We start from the raw sequence: 18,928 nt of genomic DNA on the forward strand, positions 1-18,928 counted from the left end.
GGGCAACCCCTGCGAAACGGCACACGCAGGCAGCAGGTGACGGCTGGATTTAGCTTGTTTGGATGGTGTAAACACACGCGCGTGCAAGGCGTGTGCTAAGCCCGCAGCGAAATACGGCGGCTGGAAGTGCGCAGCGGCGCGGGGCGGCACGCCGCGGCGGGCGGGCGGGAGGACCCCGCGGAACAGCTGCCGCCCCGGGGCCGCTGGGACGGGTAGTGCAGGCTGGGCGCTGCCCGCAGGCCCGGCCCCGCAACGAACTACACTCCCCAGGGCGCCCCGGGGCGCGGAGGAGGCGATAAAAGGCGGCGGGGGCGGCGGGGGGCTGTGCGGGGCTGCCGCGCCGCTGCCGCGCCGCTGCCCGCATGAGGCCGCAGGAGCCGCCGCAGGGCGGCCCCGCTGCCGCGCTGGAGACGCTGAAGCAGCGGGCGTGCGAGAGCGTGGAGCTGAACGCGGCGCGGCTGGGCGCGCTGAGCCGCGATATTTGGAGCCGGCCCGAGCTGGCCTACGAGGAGCACCAGGCGCACGACGCCATGACCCGCTTCTTCTCCAGCGCGGAGCTGCCGGGCGCCGCCTGGGCCGTGCAGCCGCGCTACAAGCTGGGCACGGCCTTCCGCGCCGAGTGGGGCACGGCCGCCCCGCGGGGCCCGAGCCCGCGCCCGCTCCGCCTCGCCTTCCTCTGCGAGTACGACGCTCTGCCCGGCATCGGCCACGCCTGCGGGCACAACCTCATCGCCGAGGTGGGCGCCGGCGCCGCGCTGGGGCTGAAGGCCGCCCTGGAGAGCCTGCCGCCGCCGGCGCCCGCCGCCGTCCAGGTGAGCGCCCTCCCGAGGGCGGGGGCTGCGGCCCCGGGGCGCCGGCGGGCCCTGACTCTCGGCGCTTGTGCTGCAGGTCACGGTGCTGGGGACGCCCGCGGAGGAGCAAGGAGGAGGCAAAATAGACCTGATAAAGGCTGGAGCGTTTGATGGCCTGGATGTGGTGTTCATGGCGCACCCCTCGCAAGAAGACGCGGCTTACCTGCCCGATGTGGCCGAGCACGAGTGAGTGAGCAGCTCGGGTGGAAGGGGTCGGCTGCGCCTTGGCCCTTTCTCCCTCCCTGGGTAGGGGAGTTGCTTTGGAAGGGGCAGGACCTGGGGCGGGGGACCTTGCAGGTGCCCTTCAGACACAGCGTGGGCAGTCGGCTGGGGGCCGGGTCGCCGCCCGGGGCGCGGAGCCGTGCTTCCACAGTGTCGCGTTCGACCTAGCGCTGAAGATCCCTGACTGCTCTGAGATAATCTGGCGCGTGTCCCAAAAATCCATTCTTTCTTCTGATGTTGCTAGGCGTTTCTTTTTTTAAAAAAGCACGTGCCATCCGTTAAAAGAAAAATACTTAAAAACGCAGCTGGAGGGAGTCTCCTGAATCATAGCTTCTTGCTTTCCTGGGCACCAGGTCACGTAGTTCTCGATACATGCTTTATCAGTTTTGAAAGTGTTCCACGCTTTCTCTCCCCCTTTTGAAAGAGCCAGCCAGCTGAGCCTGACTGCTGTTAGGATCCTTATTAACTTCCAGCCTAAATTTAATCATGGCAATTTAATATCTATTAACTCTCATATCATATATTAACTCTTTTTTTAAATTTTTTTTTATTTTTATTCAAAGTGGTTCATGGCTCTCCTTCACGTTTGCCCCCAGTGTAAGTATAGACAGCAGTCATATCCTCCCTTACCTTTTTTTGCCAGCTAGCTTGCTGGTTGCTGTATAACTCCTCGGAAGTCATGCCTTGTAATTTTTTAGCCCTCCTGTTCAGCGACAGCACTTGTTCATTTGTACTTGGTGTCATTTGAGTTGTGTTGAAGTACTCCGTGCTGGATGTGTGTAACCAGGACTGTACATCATTAGTGTCTCCTTACCATTTTGGAGACTGCTAACGTGTTTGGGGCTTCCTCTTAAGTCATTTTCAAGTAATCAACTCTTAGACAAATGCGTAGTCTGTAAGTACATGATCTTTTAAATATTTCTGAGCTTCATTCAGTTCTTTCTCTGCCACTCTGCAGGCCATGCTGTTCTTCCTTTGATGTTATAAACCTTTTCTGTTTTTGTAGTAACCCAGCAGTAGAGCATCAGCAGGCTTTGTTACTACATTTTGTATCACGTTTGCTGATGATTCTTGATCCCAAGGTCATATCTTGCAGAGATTCCGCTAGTTACCTCCCTCCAGTGCAACAGTTTATTCCAAGTACTATGTTTGGCTGTCTCTGACTAAATTCTGTAATATTTAAATAGCTGGTTTTCCAGCCATTTCTGACTTGATGTACTGAAGTGCTGTTTTCAGCTTGGTTGTGCTACCTTCCAGCTCTGATGTGCATGATTTTATTGGCCATTTTGCTGTTTCTGGTGGATAATTTGCTTCTGTTACTGCTAAGTTTTATGGTAAACCAGACGAGGTTAACAACACATGGTCTAGCTAGCTCTGCTCTACTCTGTCAGTGTTGCTGAAGAGCCTTAATTGGTTATTGTCATCTCCTTCAAGACTTACCCCAGCTTGCCTTTTGGTTGCCGTACCGTAAGACTGTATTTGTAATGTTCAAGGTGCAGTTTTCATTGATAGTTTTGTCTTTCTGATCACTTCAACTCCTGCAATAGCCTTTTGAGTTTGATACAGTAAGATTTGGAAATCTTTGTTCAGGGATGATGGTCCGCTGTCGGCCCAAGTCCTAGATGGCGTGCAAACCTTGAATGTGGAGGAGGCACAGAACTGAAGTACCGAGTGAAACAACTTGCTCCCTCAAAAAGCTTGAAATACTGAGTTTGTCATCATTCATGTAATTATGAGATTCCAAAGCTAAAGGACTGTTTTGGTAGTGTGTAATTGATCTTTGGTTGTTTCAAAGTAATTTAGGGACTGATGATCACTAAATTGCTGATATTACTGTGTCTGCAGCCTCTGAAAGCTGGCTGGTGCCTGAAGTAAAATCAACGTACTTGGATAACTGGTGGATACATGCCAAAATTTGCTGATTCTTACTCACTTACCCTTCACTTAATCAGTCTATGTATTGTTGGTCAAACAGGATCTACATTCTGCTGATAAACTGGCTCAGGGTGGTGGTATTCACCAAAATTGGTTGGCTTTTCTGTGAGATTGTGACATTTTGTGTAGCATTAGAAGTACAAGAAAAGGAATGCTGAAAGAAACTTTTTTTAATAAGAAGCATATGTTTCTTGCAAGGAAAAAAAAATGCTGCAACGTGACTTTCTGCTTTGCTTTGCCTTCTCTCCATTTCTCAGAGAATATCCAGGGATCTGTCCTGCCTTCTGTGTGAGTTAATTTGTGGTGTTGTAGTCTAATACTTGGGTGGTTAATAGGTTTTCTTATCTTGATTTCATAATGATAATAAATTTTAAATAAAACACATATTTTACAGAATGGGACGTGTGGTTGTGTTACAGGATGGGGGGTGGGTGGAGAAGGGTTAATTTGGGTTGCAGGCAGCAGGAGACGTTTTCTGCTGCAACAGTTCACTCTGTTACGGCCCTCTTTGCTATCCAGTATTTAGGTTCTGGTATTAGCTTGCAGCTGTGGCATGGTTCAGAGCGTTAGGTGTCTGTTCAGGATAAGTGGTAAAGTTGGAATTTTTGCAAGACAGAGGGACAAGCAAGTTAGGCTGCTTCTAGCTGGGTAAGAGACAAGGTTGTGCATCTTGGGGTGGGGGGGAACTCTGAGCTTAAGATGGAAGTTTTTTATGTAAAGGACTGTGTGTTGAGTATGAACAGATTTAGTTAAAATCTCTACTCCTGGTAAAAAACTAATGTTTGTGTATTCAACAGTAATACCTTATGTAGTTGTCAGTATTTGGTATTTGCCTCTCATATAAAAAGTTTTCATATAATTTGAAATATTAAATTATTTTGTAAGGCTAATATAAATGGCACTCAGATGAAGCAAAGCACAAATTCTTACTGGTTATGTTTAGGTGCAGTATTTTGACTCCTGTGAAGTCTGAGGATAACATTTGCACTAGATTTCTTCCTTGTTGCAAGCCTTTCTACCAGCATTTTTGAGGTGTGTGGGAAAAGAACATTCTTGCTGTAGTATAGTAATGTGTATTTTATACTAGGCTGTGTCTTTACTACACTTTTAAAACTTGACGTTTTTTATTTAGACGTGGATTGTATGTGATCTTACTAATGTGCTTCTGCTGTGTGCATTTGACAAGAATTGGGACAATCACCTTGTAATTTTGAATCTGAGAAAAGGGTTTGTTATCATCCTCCGACATGAACGTTAGTAACTTCAAGTCTCAGAACAGTATAAAAAACACGTGTTGGAGAAATTTAGTACGAAGCCTATACTTCTCAGGAAAAGGCTATATAGTGGTATGTTACTTGTAACTCTTTTGCCTGATTGGCTCTTGGTATTGTCCCATGTCATTGGTTTTCTAGAAATCTCTCAGCCTCTTCCTGCATTCAAAGATAGTTCAACTTTGCAACAGTGTAGTGTCAGGTAAATTGTTTGTTGTTCTGCTGTACAAAACATTAATGAAAAATACTTGTGTGAACAAAAGGAACTTTTTATTTTAGAGGTTTTTTCAGTGAATGAAAAGCAAATAAGCAATGCCTTTTATTTCCTAGTGTGACTGTGAAATACTATGGAAAAGCTTCTCATGCTGCTGCTTATCCTTGGGAAGGAGTTAATGCATTAGATGCTGCTGTTCTTGCATACAACAATCTGTCTGTTTTAAGACAGCAAATGAAACCGACCTGGAGAGTTCATGGTGAGATCTTCATTAAATCTAATGCAAGTAGGAGTTTAGGCTGTTGAAATACTAACTTACGCAATCCCGCAATTTAAGGTATTGTGTTATTGCACTAAATCAGTGTAGTCACTTCAAATAATATGAAGTAGCATTGTTTCATTGAGATAGTTTGTCTGTAGTCTTTAAAATCATGTCAGTGTCCAGAACTAACTGCTGAAAACAGGCTTATAGGTCACATTCAAAAGAGGACACGGGTACCTAGGTAGAGGCTAGACAGATGTTAAGTCTTTGCACTTGAAGTTCAGAAAGAAGAAAGTGCTAAGCTAATTTTGGAACATGGCCTTGAATTCCTTAAATTTAATGTACATGTATTTTTCAAAGGTGTAAGATTAAATGTTTCTGAAAAATGAAGTATTCATGTTTGTGTTGGACATTAATTAGATGGCATTTATTGGAAAGGTGTGGTGGTGTAGGGTGACTGAAGTTAATTTGCTGAAGTACACAAAACAAATGATGGCAGAAGACATGTTAACCATTAAGCTTGACTCATACTCCTTCAACACCATAAATTTATTTTTGTACAGAGAAAGGTTCAGTTGAGATGGAAGCTGCCCTTCAGTTACAAGCCCAGGTTTCCCTTAGTATACCTGACACAGCTTTTTCCAAGTTGAAATTAAGGAACTTTGCCTTTCTACAGGAATTCTGAATTGTAGACCTGTTTATTTGGAATACTTGTTAGGAGCTTAATACACTTCCAGAAGTTCTGAGCTTATCGTGATATGTCTTCGCTGCTTTTGCTGTATAATGTGTGTTTCTCTCCAGGATATCTGGATGGAGTCTGAAGCCCTAACCCTTTTGACTGTAGATGAAGGTGTTTGCAGTTCTGCTGTGCAGCATACCCAAATGAATTTCAGACAGCAGGCATAGCCTCTCTATCCTATTGCTCTGTAGGAAACTTAATTAATAATGAGTTTTGGTTGTGTTGCAGGTTTAAGGGTGGAGGTGCCCAAGTCTTCTATTGAATCTAAGTCTAAACCCTTAAGTACTGCCGCCTTCATTCATGATTTCTAAAGGCTGCATGGGTACTGTAGGCAAAACCCTGAGTATTTAATCAAGCCTCCTAGAGGTAACACTTCCTGAAACACAGCAAAACTTAAATTACTCTGTTGATACAACTGCTGTCATAAACCTTGTTTTCAAACTGGAAACATTTAAAATACTTCTGCGAAAGTATAAGCAGCCAGAATGAGATTTAATTTTAGGAGTGTTTTTTTTACAACAGTGTGTTGGAGATCTTGTGTTATAGGCTTGGCAGTAACAGCAGTGGTTGACTTAAGTGATACTAAAAATCTTAGTGTTAACCCGGTAACAAAACCTGAAATTTCCATTGCTTAAAGTCTGGAATTTGTAAGCGGCGTTTTACATACTTGAACATTGTTGGTTTGAGTTTGTCTGATGTAAGTTGTCTGTCTTCCCTGCTTATGAATGGAGTAAGTGTTGCCCCCTTGAAAAATAAGAATGTATATTTTTTTCTATTCAAAAATTTATATGAAATGAGTTAGAAGAAAAAGTTTCCACCTGCAAGAAGGGCAGACTGGGTGCTACTAGTAATGTGTAGGCAACCTGCTTTTAAACTAGACCTGCTGTCCAGTCCATATTGCAGTTGCTTTGAAATTTAAGTGTAGACATAATCTTGGACTCTATCCAATTCCATTTACAAATGTGCTGGACAAAACAAGTGAAAGTTGCTTACTCATTAAGGTACTTGTTTTGTTATGGTATGTGTCATGCCAATTTGCATGATTGCTGACTTGCTGGTTCCTTTCATGTGATGCCTGTCCTTCTCATTTAAGCTTTTTTTTTTTCCCCTTTTGTTATGGACTAGTACTGCTAGTGGTTTAGTTTAGCACTTTGTTTACTTTGACTGTATTCAAGACAGGAAAGGTTTTATTTGAGCAGTTCATAGTATTAATAGATTTTGTGCCCCAGAAGTAAGGATTCACTCATTTGCATCCTGATGGTGCTGGCTTTTCAGGCTTCAGTGACACATATCAGTAATTTTGTGCAGTATTTCTAATTATGGTAAATAGTTTCTCAGTTCTACAGAAAACAAATATTATTTCACATATGTAAGTTGTGGGTAGGAGGCCAGGCTGTTGAAAGCAGCTAGCTGTTAATACATTGAAATCTAATGTAGAATTGAGGTCTACAATGTTTTATTGTTGAAATACATAAATATTACGGTCTTTCATGGTAATGCCTCTTATGCCATAATTGAAAATTATGTTGTTGTCACACACTTCCTTGAGGGAATATTTTCAACTCAAACTTCACTCTTGAATAAAACTACATATGTTATACGTTGCAGTATTTCTAAGTAATTAGTATGAGGAATCTAATGAACTTTCTGTGCACTGCAACACACATGTTACACCAGTATTGGTGAGAAATGCAACTTACTCAGTTTCTCTCCAAGCTGGCAAAATGTTTGAAACATTCTAGTTGAGGAAACCTTTAAAAGTTGGAATCCAAGGTAGCCTTTATAACAAAATCTTTTCTTTCAGTGGCAGACAGATTGCTTTGAGTCCAATGCACTGAATTTCAGGGGATTCATTAGAAATGCTAGTTTGGCTTGTCTTTAGATTTGTAGCAAACCAAACAAAATTCTAACAAAAAAATACAATGAAATTGTGCTGAAAAAACATGTATGTCCCACTTAATCTGATGTGATAAAGAAACTTTGTCCACACACTGTATTTTTGACATTCTTTGTATTTCATGCTCAGCTGACCTTTTTTTTTTTTTCCATTGTTTATATATTTAGGTCTTGAGCAAGTAGCTTCCTGACAGGGCTGAAGATGAAGCAATTGTATTTAACACTGATAATGTAACTTTTCCCTTTCTGCAGGTGTAATAAAAAATGGTGGTGTGAAACCTAACATCATTCCATCTTACACTGAACTAGAGTTCTACTTGCGTGCTCCTTCAATGAAAGATCTTTCTGTGCTGACAGAGAAGGTTGAGAACTGCTTCAGATCTGCAGCACTGGCCACAGGATGCAAAGTAAGAATGTGTTCGTGGTCTTGTGTTTCTGTTATGCTGGAGATAAGGTAGGCCAGTGTAGGAAATTGAGGCTTACAGTATTTGTCTTCATGGTGTTTAGGTGAAATAAATCTAAATTTGTATGGTACTATTTGCCATTCTGTTGCTTTGTGTCCTGAAAGAAAATTTTAGTTTATGCATAGACTACCAGAATCATAGAAGGATCTAGATTGGGAGAGACCTCCGGAGTTCTTCTAGTTTAACCCTCTGTTTGGAGCAGGACTAGTTAGACCAGATCATTCAGTGCCGTGTGAACTTCTGAGTATCTCCAAGATGAAATTCTGCAACCTCTCAAGTGCTCTACCCAGCTCGTGGTGAACAAGTGTTTGCCCAATGTTTCTGCTGTGATGGCCGAGTACTGGAATAGGTTGCCTGGAGAGATTGTGGTGCTTCAGCCCTTGGAGATAATAAAGAGCTGCATTGATATGGCCCTGGGCAACCAGCTCTAGGTGACCTTGCTTGAGCAGGAGAGTTGGACAAGATGACCTCCAGAGGTGCTTTCCAACTTCAGCAATTCTATTGTATCTCATAGAAATTTCCTTTGTTGCCTCTTGTCATATCACTGGGCATCTCTGAGAAGTCTCACTCTGTCTTCTCTGTACCCTTCCCATCTGATAACTGCAGACAGCAATAAGATCTCCCCCCTTAACCTTTTCTGAAGGCTCAACAAGTCAAGTTCTTTCAGCCTTTTCTTTTATGTCATGTCCTCTAGCACCCTAATAGTTTTGGTGGCCGTCCCATGGACTAGCTCTAGTCTGAACACAATACACTAGATGTAGTCTCGCAGGAGTTGTCTGCATCAATAATAAAGCTATTGAAACAGTAGTGCACCAGTGTTGATTGCAGATGAGTGCTACAAGTAATGGCCAGCAATTTGGATTTTTTGTGCCACTGATCATAATACTTTGTGCTTGTGTATCTTCTGTGTCCTCTGAGCCAGGCATGTCATCATGGAAAGCTAAGCTTGGTCATGTACTGTCTGCTCTTCCGTGAATATATGCTGGATGCTCACAATTGCCTTGTGGTTTGTTTGCCTGGATATGGGTCTCGGGAAGATTTATTTGTTCTATGATACCCTTGGGAGTTCTAGGATGTTGTGCCTGACCAGTCTGTTACTTCCAAGATCCTTCTCTTGGCCTGTCAAGGTGCATGTGACCTTTAGCTCTTTTTTAGTGAGCTGGAGCATCCCTCTGTTTCAGCGACATTTAAAACATGATAGCTGCCTGTTTGCATTGCTGCTTCTCTCTTACTTAGCGTCCTTGGGTGCATCCCACCTGGTCCTATATACATACAGTTTCTTTAAGTGTCCAATAATCTTGGGTTTTTGCTATGGGTGATGCTCCTTCTATAGACAAGTGCTACTAGGCTCAAAGACCTGGGAGGCTTGATGGCAAACCACCAGTAGGAATGGGCAAAGCAGATATTGAGCGTTTTGTCTTTTTTTCCATGTCCTTTGTTACTAGGTCCTTTGCTTTACTGAACAGCAGGCTAGCTTAGCAACCAAATGTGAAAGACTGAGTGATTTTTTTCAGTTAGCATTCTTCTCATTTTTTTGCTTTTAGTAAATGGAAGTGTTCTGAACAATGGTAAAATAAAATTTGGTGAAAGCCCAAACTGAATTCTCTGTAGTTTAATAGTACCTGCAGTGGAAATCATTAGGTGCTATTACAGGAAATGTTTTTATTTTATTTTTGGGGATGCTATCCATGAAATCCTCGCTTCTGGGATTTGGCTGCCTAGTGCAAGCTTGGCAGAGCACTGGTTGTGTTTTGATCGGGGTAATATTTGGCAGAATGTTGTATTTTTCAAAGAAACTTAGCATTTTACATCTCTTTTGGCATGGGCCTGAAGTATGGATATGTACTTATTTTCTCTGGCCTTTTAAATGGTTTACATTAAACTGGCTTGAGTTGGAGAAAAATTTCTAATCATTTGGAATTCTTTCTGTCTAGGTGGAAATAAAAGGTGGTGTAAATGATTACTACAATGTGCTTCCAAATAAGAGCCTGCAGAAAGTTTACAAGGAGAATGGACAGAAGCTTGGAATAGAATTTGTAGCAGAAGACTGTATCTTGAATGGTTTGTCAGGTAACTCCATCTGGATTTTTTGTTATGATTTAAGCTTAGGTTGATCAACTCTTAAGTGTATAAAACCATGGGGTACAGCTAGGCTAAACACTGTTTGGTCAGAAGAAAAAGCCAAATTAGAAAGTTGAAGCTCTGTAAAAGGGTTGTACCTCTGGTCTGTGTTTCTGTACTTGTTGTATAAGCTGAAAAACTTTCCCAACAGGTATGAAAAGCAGTAATCATTTTCTGATGATATTTCAAGTAAGAAACTGTTTGGGGGGAGGGATGGAAGGATGGAAAGCTAACAAGTTTTACTGAGTACATGATGATGTGTAATGAGTTGCAGCTCATTCTGTTGCTTTGAGATACAGAATCCTGGTTTACTATGAATGGAGATGAGACTTAGTTTTTAGGAACTTCATTTAATATTTTCCCAGCTTATGTATAAACAAATTTACTAGCATGTCACTAATACTTTAGAGGGAGTTTTGAAAGAGATTAAGTGGAAATTTAAGCATCTCAGTAACCCTAATTTAAACCTCTTTCCGTTAACAGGTAATTCTATGCTTCTAATTTTAGTTCATGAGTTTTCCAGATTAGTTTTCCAAAGGGGTGCCATTCAAGTAGGTGTTCACTTCTGTCTTGACTGTGTCTCAAACTGTGGCACTTTCTTGGTCTCTCAACACTATAGTAATAGGAATGTGAGTTCTTGAATATTCAGGTGAGTTTCTCATTACCCCTAACAGTTTTTTCCGGTATCTTTCCTACAGGAGCTCTGTTCGTCGTAACTCCAGCTGATACTTTATAGCCTTCACTACTGATCTTAACTACATATAAATGTTTTCATTGCACTCACGTTAAAGGTTTTTCTCTTTGGTTAGAAGGAAAAGATTGTTCTCAGCAAAAAAGTTGTTATTCTGATTAGTTTGATTGTGATACTAATCTTCTGTATCTTACATGCAGATTATCTTTGGAAAGTTGAGTTCCTGGTGTTTAGGGACACACTTCTCCACTTTCTTTTTTTGGATGGGGGAGACGGCATATCTGGTAGTATTCTGGTTGTTTCTCTCTGTTTCTTACTCTTTTCCAAATTAGGGCAACAGTAGTATATTAGTTTCAACTGGTTCGTTATCTTGGGTTTGACACCAAATTATAACTAAAGGCAGATTTCTCTTTTTCTTTGGCGTGAAACAAGTAAGATTTACTGCTTTGTTCATTTAGCCTAAGAAAGGGGCTGAGGAGCTTAAAATGACTACTGTAGTGAAACTTCCTGGAGGTCTGCTTGTTGCTTCCTTCAAACCGTTGTGTTAAGAGTGAAGAACATCAATGCTGGTGATCTTACCGGTTCAGAGGACTTCAAATGAACTTAGTACAGCCACCTAGTTGTAATAGTGCTTTCACATGAAAGTTACATGATATGCTAAATGTTGACCATTAACTTACTTAAACTGAAACTCCCCATATGCCTGTCCTGTCCTTAAATTGTTTGTCAAATGTCAAAATGTGCTTGAGCAATTGTGGTTTTCTCTCACACACTGCAGTAGGCTTTACCACATTTTCTTTCCACAGCTTCTCTGAATTATTGCAGTGGGGATTCAGCAGTGATAACAAAGCACAGTCTCCAGAGACTTAGGAGTGGACTTTTGTATGCTACCCTGGTTTTTTGGGGGGGTTGAGTGTTTTGTCTCATCTTTTCCAAGACCTCTATTTCTGTTTAGTTTTCATATGGTTTTCAATGTTTTCTTTTAGGATATCAGTTTCTTCTGTTGAAAGGGAAGGAAGATAGCTCAGTTGCTTCTCCATGTCTGTGCAGCAGAGAAGTCGTTAACAGATGAGCATACTCGCTGCCACCTCTACATGGGTATTAGTATCGGTCTGCTTACAGGTATCGCTCTAGGCAGCTAAGCCCTACAAAGAATTCTTTTAGTCCGTCAACTTGCACTGCTGTCTGTGTGCCTTGTGCACGCTCCACTCGTTTGGCACACAGCCAGGATGATGTGAAATAATGTGAATCCGAGTTTGGCTTTGACCAGGGGCCATGACCTGTTTCTCCTTCTGCTGGTAGGGTAGCTGTACTACAGGCTATTGAAAACCCCCCAAAGCCCATGGCTTCCTTTAGCATACCTTAGTTGAGGCACCCACGCTTGTGAGATAATTTAATGTGGTACTTTTAGCATTCATGGGGTTCATTGGCTTCCTGTGCACGTAAGAAGGAGCCAGTATGTTTTGAAAATACCACTTTTGTAGCTTGGGGCTTGTATGTAAATGCTTCATGGAACCTTTTGCGTTTTCCCCTCCATTCATGTTTGTGGTAATAACTGACTTCCATTACACATTCAGTGACTTGAAGAGGCTTCAGTTTCAGCTTCGAGGTATATTTTTGAGAGGATGGAGCTCCCAGTACCTTTCTGTTGAAGATAGTACATGACTCTGTACACTGCATTGGTAACTGTGCAATTATTTATGCTTCTAGAAGGAATCCTGATCTGTACATCTCTAGCAGGCATACAGTTCCAGATGTTTGTATGGAAACCATTGCAACACCTGATGTTTTAAACATGCCACTAGGTTATTACCGGTAAAGGATGTAGCATATTTTCTGATAGAGGGGAAGATTGGACTGTCACTTTTGTTAAAAGCTACCTGGATTTTGGCTTGGTAAGCTCGCCGTCTTACTAGGAATTACCAAGTTTGAATCTCACATTCGGCAAAAATAACTTGTAAACTGGTAGTAGATTGGATATAGATATAACGCTAAGTAGAATTACATGACAGAGAGCTGAGATACACTGAAATTTCCAATGCTTCATTTGCTGAGTGAGAGCAGGGAAAAAGGCCAACACAGCCTTTCCAGCAGTTTGTATATTAGGAGTTAGTAAGGCAAGATTAGAACTGGTTTAGTCTGAAGTAGGCAGAACTTTGAGACTTCTGGTTTGTCTTTCCAGACTGACCAAAGAATGGATCAGTGGTGTAGACTACTGAAAATTATAATCTTGTTGCTGTGCCAAGAGTTGGAATTTTCTTCAAGTGCGTACTGAACTTACGGGAAAGGATCATGTTTTTGGACAAAGCTTGCAGCTTCTCTTTGTAGGCAGAGCAAAATAGCCAGCTAGTCTTGTCCTCTTTGATCACAAAATATAGGCTCTGGACTCACTTTTAATTGGTGTATGCTTCCAAGTAATCTGTATCCTTCAGTCATTTCGTTTCTGAGTCTTAAGGCATTAGCAATACATCTTCTGTCCATAAACTGTCATGATGTGGAGGCTACCTCATGTGTTACAAACAAATTTGAATCTTTGAAACAGTCATTTTATGTTACTGCTACAGAAGAATATTCTTGCAGCTCTTATTGGCCTAAAAAATGTTCATTGAGATCTTGATCATCCCTATTTCTTCCTGCTATGAAACAGTGCTTCATCCTGGTATCTGAATTTCACAGTAGCTTGTATGTTGATTTCTCCAGCTTCTGAATGTCATTTTAACAAATACGGGATGGATTGCTTGTTTGGGTAAAAGAAAAATTCTCAGAGTAGTTGCAGGCTCTTGGATGATTTACTATGAAGGGTCTGCTACTTCTGCATGGTTACCATTAAATAGATCAGGCGGTACTCTGAGATAGGTGCTGTCACTAGCTAGCATACTGGAAGTGCTAGTCAGGCATGAAAGAATCACCATTAAGATCTGCATCACTCCTATCAAGAATTGTTTTATGTCTACAAAGCACGAGCATTTTGTCAGGAGTTTAGTTCTGATCTTGTTATTTCCAAGAGTGCTTGTAACGCGAAGGTTTTCATAACTGAGAATAAACAAAAAGCACAGGAAAAAATAGTTGTCCTCAGTCTGTTTTTGTTTAAAGATAACTTGTTCCTACTTCAGAGTCCCCTGCTTAATGCTGAATATTTGCATACTGGTGAAAAGTGGGAATTGTTGGGCCTGGTTCTAAGGGCTGTAGCAGGAAAATAGCTGAACTGCCCAGAACTCCCAAGGTTTGCAGCTTTCATTGTTTCTGAATTAACAGCTTACTCTCAGGAGATGCTTGATAAAAATTTAACAGTAAATGAAACAGGAATATGCTGATAGATCTTCATTGCAGTCCAGTAACTGATAATTGATCAGAAGCGCACTGGAGAGCAGCATCTGAAGGTGGCTAGTTAGGGAAAACATCTCTGTGATGGTGGAGTTTCGTATGGATAATGACTCATTAGAAATGCTTTTATTTTAGTATTTGGGGCAAAGGATATTCTATTTTAGATAAAGGCTGGAGATATCTGTCATACATTTTCTTACAGCATTCAAAACCCTTCAACACTTGTTCATTAAGAACATTTCTATGCTGCTTCTAGGTTCTACAGACTTCGGAAACGTTACATTTGTAGTCCCTGGGATTCACCCTTACTTTTATATTGGCTCTGATGCATTGAATCATACCGAGCAGTACACAGAAGCTGCAGGTGAGTGGAAGTGAAAAACATTAGACGTTTATATTTGGAACCCTTATGCATTTTAGGGACTGGTTGCTGACTCGTCACTATGATGAATCTAGAAATTAAAATATTTAGAATTACAGAGAATTAAAGTTTTCACATGCTTCTGTGGTATTGAGAGCTGCTGTGTAGTAAATGCATGAAAGTGTAGGTACTAGATCTGAAAGTGGCTGCGTGTGAATACCTGTATAGAAATGAATTGCTTTCTTCAAGCATGATGGGATCTGAGGTGTATATGGACCCTGAAACAATTAACTAAGTTAATTGTAGTGTTGCAAAAAAAATAAGCTGACAAAATGTAAAATTTCTATTTTTGTGTTTAAAGTGAAACGTATATGGGAAGGATGACCACTCCTCATTCTAAAAGCCTGACTTAATATACCATCTAGACAGAAGAGATTAGAAGGATTATCCCTAGCAGCATATTCAGAGGAATTTCTAAACATCAGCCAAAAGACAAAATTAATTTTTAGTCATAAAGCTCAATACTCTGGAAATAGAGGTAACAGTATAAAAGTCTGCATTTACTAAAAAGGAAAATGTGAAAACAAGTAAATGAGTGTTCAATCTCATTTGTTTTCATCAGTAGCAGAAAGTTAAGTCCTTGTGAAAATTTGGTTTGAGGCATCAGTAGAAAGACACACTTCATGCAAGTATATTGTTAAGAAACTGGTCTTGCAATTGAAACTTGGAAGATCTTATTTTTGTACAAAAATAAGATCATGGTAAGCTAGTGGTTTGTAACTAAAATTCGTAATCTAACCTGAAACTTCTTTCACTTTTTTTTTCTGCAGGGTCACAGAATGCTCAGTTCTACGCTTTGCGCACAGCAAAAGCTTTGGCAATGACAGCACTGGATGTCATTTTCAAGCCAGGTCTGCTAGAAGAAGTCAGGGAAGACTTTAGACAGGTGAAGCTAAAAGAAGAGGGGCAAATAAATCCAGCAGAACCTAACAAAGAATCTGGTGTTGGCACAGGAGCATGTGACTAAACTTTATTAAACTTCTCAGTAGGATTGACTTCATGGAGACGCTGTATTTAAATCCCTGAGGGGGCTGGATAAACACATAGCTGAAGAAATGCTGATTTATTTTATTTTTGGACTTTAGGAGACGCAAATAGTACTGCTTTCAAAAATGTGAAATTTCATCTAGCTGTAATGTTTGCTGTATTCAATATGGTGATGAATTTCAGAGAGGTCTCAAATACGTCATTCTCTTTAAGTTGCAGTGTTGAATAAACAATAGTGTTTAGATCTCTTGTCAGTGATTTTTTTTTTTTTTCCTATGTATTGCTAAAGTAATATTCCTGATACGGGGAATATGGCATTTACATGGTAATTTTTATTCTAAAATAAGCATTGTTCACTTGGTGATCATAGGCTGAATCTGATCTGCAAAGCATTTTTCTGGCCAGTCACTTTTTTCTTGGGACAAGATAGAGGCATAAAACCTGAGCTGGTTTCACTGGAAGAAGGATCTATGTTTGGAAGCGTGACTGGTTTTGATGATGGCAAAACCAAGCAGAATAGAAGTTTTTTTGATCTTCTAGCAATGGAAGAGAACTGTTGGTATGGAAACGTGTTCTGTAAAGGTTGGCTGTCCTGAAATGTGTTTACCTTCCTCCTTCTCCATAACACCTCCAACATTTATTAGGTCTTGATCGAAAAATCAGAAAGCAACTAAATGTTTCTAAACAAACATTTAAACTGCTGCAGAAAAATGCATGTGCACCTTTTTTAAGTTCTACTCTAAAGCAATACAGGTGCCTACACAAGGTGTTGCGCTAGCTTGACTGATCTGTAGGATTTGTATAAATTTAACTGAACCAGTGAAAATATATTCTGCAAAGATGCAAGCGTGATACCGTGAAGCAGTAGATGAAGGTAACCTTAAACTGGTTATGTGCACTGTAGTAATCTCTGGGAAGCTTTCACTGAGGCTTGTTTGTGCATTAACTGGCTTCTCAAACCATTTTGTTCCCATATCCTAAGCAGCAGGTATGTTAAGTCTTGCCAGTTGTGCTTTCTCTGTTGCATGATTAATCTATTTAATCTTTTCTACTTTGTTTTGCTTCTCAGAGATGTTAATATTGCAAATTTTATCTAGGTGGTGTTCTGTGTTCAAGCATGTTAGGAATTATTTTTAATTCACTTATTAAAGGATCATGTGAACACATAGAGAAGGAACTAATCTTTTGTTCACATACAAATTACTGAGTCGTCAATGGACAGACTGAGTGAAAAAGCAGCTTAGTGGTTAACGTTTTCTGACACATCAGTATTACAGTGAGCTTCTGCAAAGAAGTTGGGCAAACTGTATTCTCCAGGAAGTCAGAATACCCGAAAAAAAATTCAGAAGACTTCAACAGCGCTAGTCTCTAAATGGTAAACTCTAGACTTATAATTAGAATATGTATTTTATTAACTCCTATATTCAATTTTTAATTTCAAAAAATCTCCAGATTCCTTATATTGGTTTAATTGTGCACTTCCTCTGCATTTCTGCACGTTCTTTAAGCACAGGTCTCCAGCTGCTATTTAAGAATTGTATTTCCTTTCTTTCTTAGAAGGAAAAAAGCATGGCTAGTCTGGCTTGTGTCACGTAGACAGTGTAAATGACATAAATTGACTGTCTGATACTTCAGTCTCTGTGCTTATGATAGCAAGACACAGGCTGTCTGTTGATACTTCCTTTTTCCAAAGACACTATTTAATGTAACTGGATATCTTTTTGTAAGAACTAGTGGAACAATTAAAGGGATTTGTTTTCTATTAAAGCCCGTTATTTGAAGCACTGAGCATAGCTGTAAGTATTCCAGGTTGCAGGATGGTTCTTACACCAGTATCCTTGCTTTCATTAGCAGAAGTTTTTGAAAAATAAATGCGTGAAGCGGATGAGGGTTGAACTCTGAGCTATAGGCACGTCCAGGATACTAAGCTGGATGCTGAACCCAATTGAAATTTGGTCCAAGGTTTATCAGAGGAGCTTTGTCCTTAACTTCCAATTTAAACCCTGCCTTGCCAGGTCTCAGACTCAAATGACAATTCATTAAGTTCTACTAGGTTAACAAGCTGGTTTATGAATTTCCTTACCACATGTGGCTTTTTATTTCCCCCTGTATGAACTGCCAAAGTTCTTGCTTTGCCGTTTTTAGGACGGGGTGTTGGGATCCTAAGTGGTAGATGCTGCACTGTTGTGTTTCCTAAAAGCTGATGTGCATTGCAGCCTTCTTGGCTCTCTTTAGCCAGCTAGTCTGGACATTGGCTGCATCTTGTTCAAGATAATTTAATTAAACACTTCTGTACTAAATGCATGTTTTAGTTTTGTTGTAATCGTTGCTGGAATTAAATGGAGGTACTGATTAAAGATGAGTTGATATCAATAAAGCAGTTTAATTGTGACTGAATTTTCTTGTCTTTTGATTAATATTGGGATGCTGCATGAAGCCATTTGAATAGCATGTTTTGATTATTTTTTTTCCTTAGTTTGGTATGATTATCTTAGAGTGAGGGTGTTTTAAGCTTTCCATTTTGGTCTGCTGTAGTGAGCAGGTTTTTTGTGAGGATTAATGCTTTTCAAATTCAGTATTTAATGGTAGCCTTTAATCTTAGGGCTGCTCTAACTATTAAAACATGGTAGAAATAGAATAATAGGAATGCTGCTTGGGAAGGCTCTCTTGGAGGACCTGTGTTAAGCTAAACCTGGTCCAACCTCCAGCTTGAAGCAGTAGGTAAGGTGAGGCTGACTTCATTTGCTGAATCCTGGAAGCCTCCAAGGATGGTGACTTTAGCTTCGTCAGGCAAGTTAATTCCAATTTGTGCCTCAATGTTCATTCCTAAGGTCCAGAACTAAAGCGGTTTGGGATTTAATGTTCATAATGACACTATGTATGAAAAATTTATTTCCTGTGGGAATAAAACTCACTTTAATTTTCAGTAATTTGTGCTCATAAATCACATGTGTATGAAAGTATTTGACATGTTTTTTAAATTACCCTAACTGCAGTCGTCTTCCCCAAGCTGTTTGTAGTTTCAGAATATTTGTTGAGAATAGTAGTTCTAACAATGAATCAAAATGTGTAGGTAATAAACTGTAATTGCTAAAATGATTCTGGACAGCTGATAGCAAATCACAGCTGTTTAAGGAGGAGGTGATTATGTCCAGACTTTGTGAAGACATTAAAGCACCTGCCAACCTATCAAGGTACAGTGCTTCTTTATTTAATATCTGTCCTAGAACTTGAGTACTTACATGCTTGGTTTAAAACAAAACAAAAAAAACAACTATAAATTGTGATGGATTTCTTCTCAGGGAAAGATTGGAAGGAGAGAACTTGTAACCTGCTGAGTTATACTACCTGGTGTAGAAGGGTCCAGCAGCCTTTTTTCAAACAGTAAATGGGAAGGAGCTTTACGTTCTGGTGAGTCGTATTTCTGCTATCAATTTGCTCCCGATGTCAAGAGTGCTCTCTGCCTGATTGCAGTCACGGAGAGCAAGGCTGTTCCTGTGATGAAGAGTTGTAACACAGTAGCTGTTGAA

At 40.6% G+C, this 18,928-nt stretch overlaps 1 protein-coding gene across 3 annotated transcripts; it reads left to right on the forward strand.

Annotated features, from left to right (window-relative positions):
* The first annotated feature begins 303 nt into the window (after positions 1-303).
* Positions 304-17,792, forward strand: PM20D2 (peptidase M20 domain containing 2). 3 transcript variants are annotated; one of them, XR_005104986.1, is made up of 7 exons: positions 305-812; positions 889-1,037; positions 4,610-4,752; positions 7,643-7,797; positions 9,789-9,924; positions 11,653-11,788; positions 14,247-14,355. XR_005104986.1 is itself a non-coding variant. In XM_037392639.1 (7 exons), exons 1-7 carry the CDS (start codon positions 363-365, stop codon positions 15,376-15,378), a joined length of 1,338 nt encoding a protein of 445 aa, XP_037248536.1. In that variant the 5' UTR covers positions 318-362; the 3' UTR covers positions 15,379-17,792. The 3 variants fall into 3 exon arrangements, 2 of the variants coding, with proteins under 2 accessions (XP_037248537.1, XP_037248536.1); XM_037392639.1 differs by lacking the exon at positions 11,653-11,788 and adding an exon at positions 15,182-17,792 and having other exon boundaries at positions 318-812; positions 14,247-14,354; XM_037392640.1 differs by lacking the exons at positions 11,653-11,788; positions 14,247-14,355 and adding an exon at positions 10,459-11,646 and having other exon boundaries at positions 304-812.
* The last annotated feature ends 1,136 nt before the right edge of the window (positions 17,793-18,928 follow it).

Source organism: Falco rusticolus, chromosome 6 (assembly GCF_015220075.1).
Source record: "Falco rusticolus isolate bFalRus1 chromosome 6, bFalRus1.pri, whole genome shotgun sequence".
Taxonomy (NCBI): domain Eukaryota; kingdom Metazoa; phylum Chordata; class Aves; order Falconiformes; family Falconidae; genus Falco; species Falco rusticolus.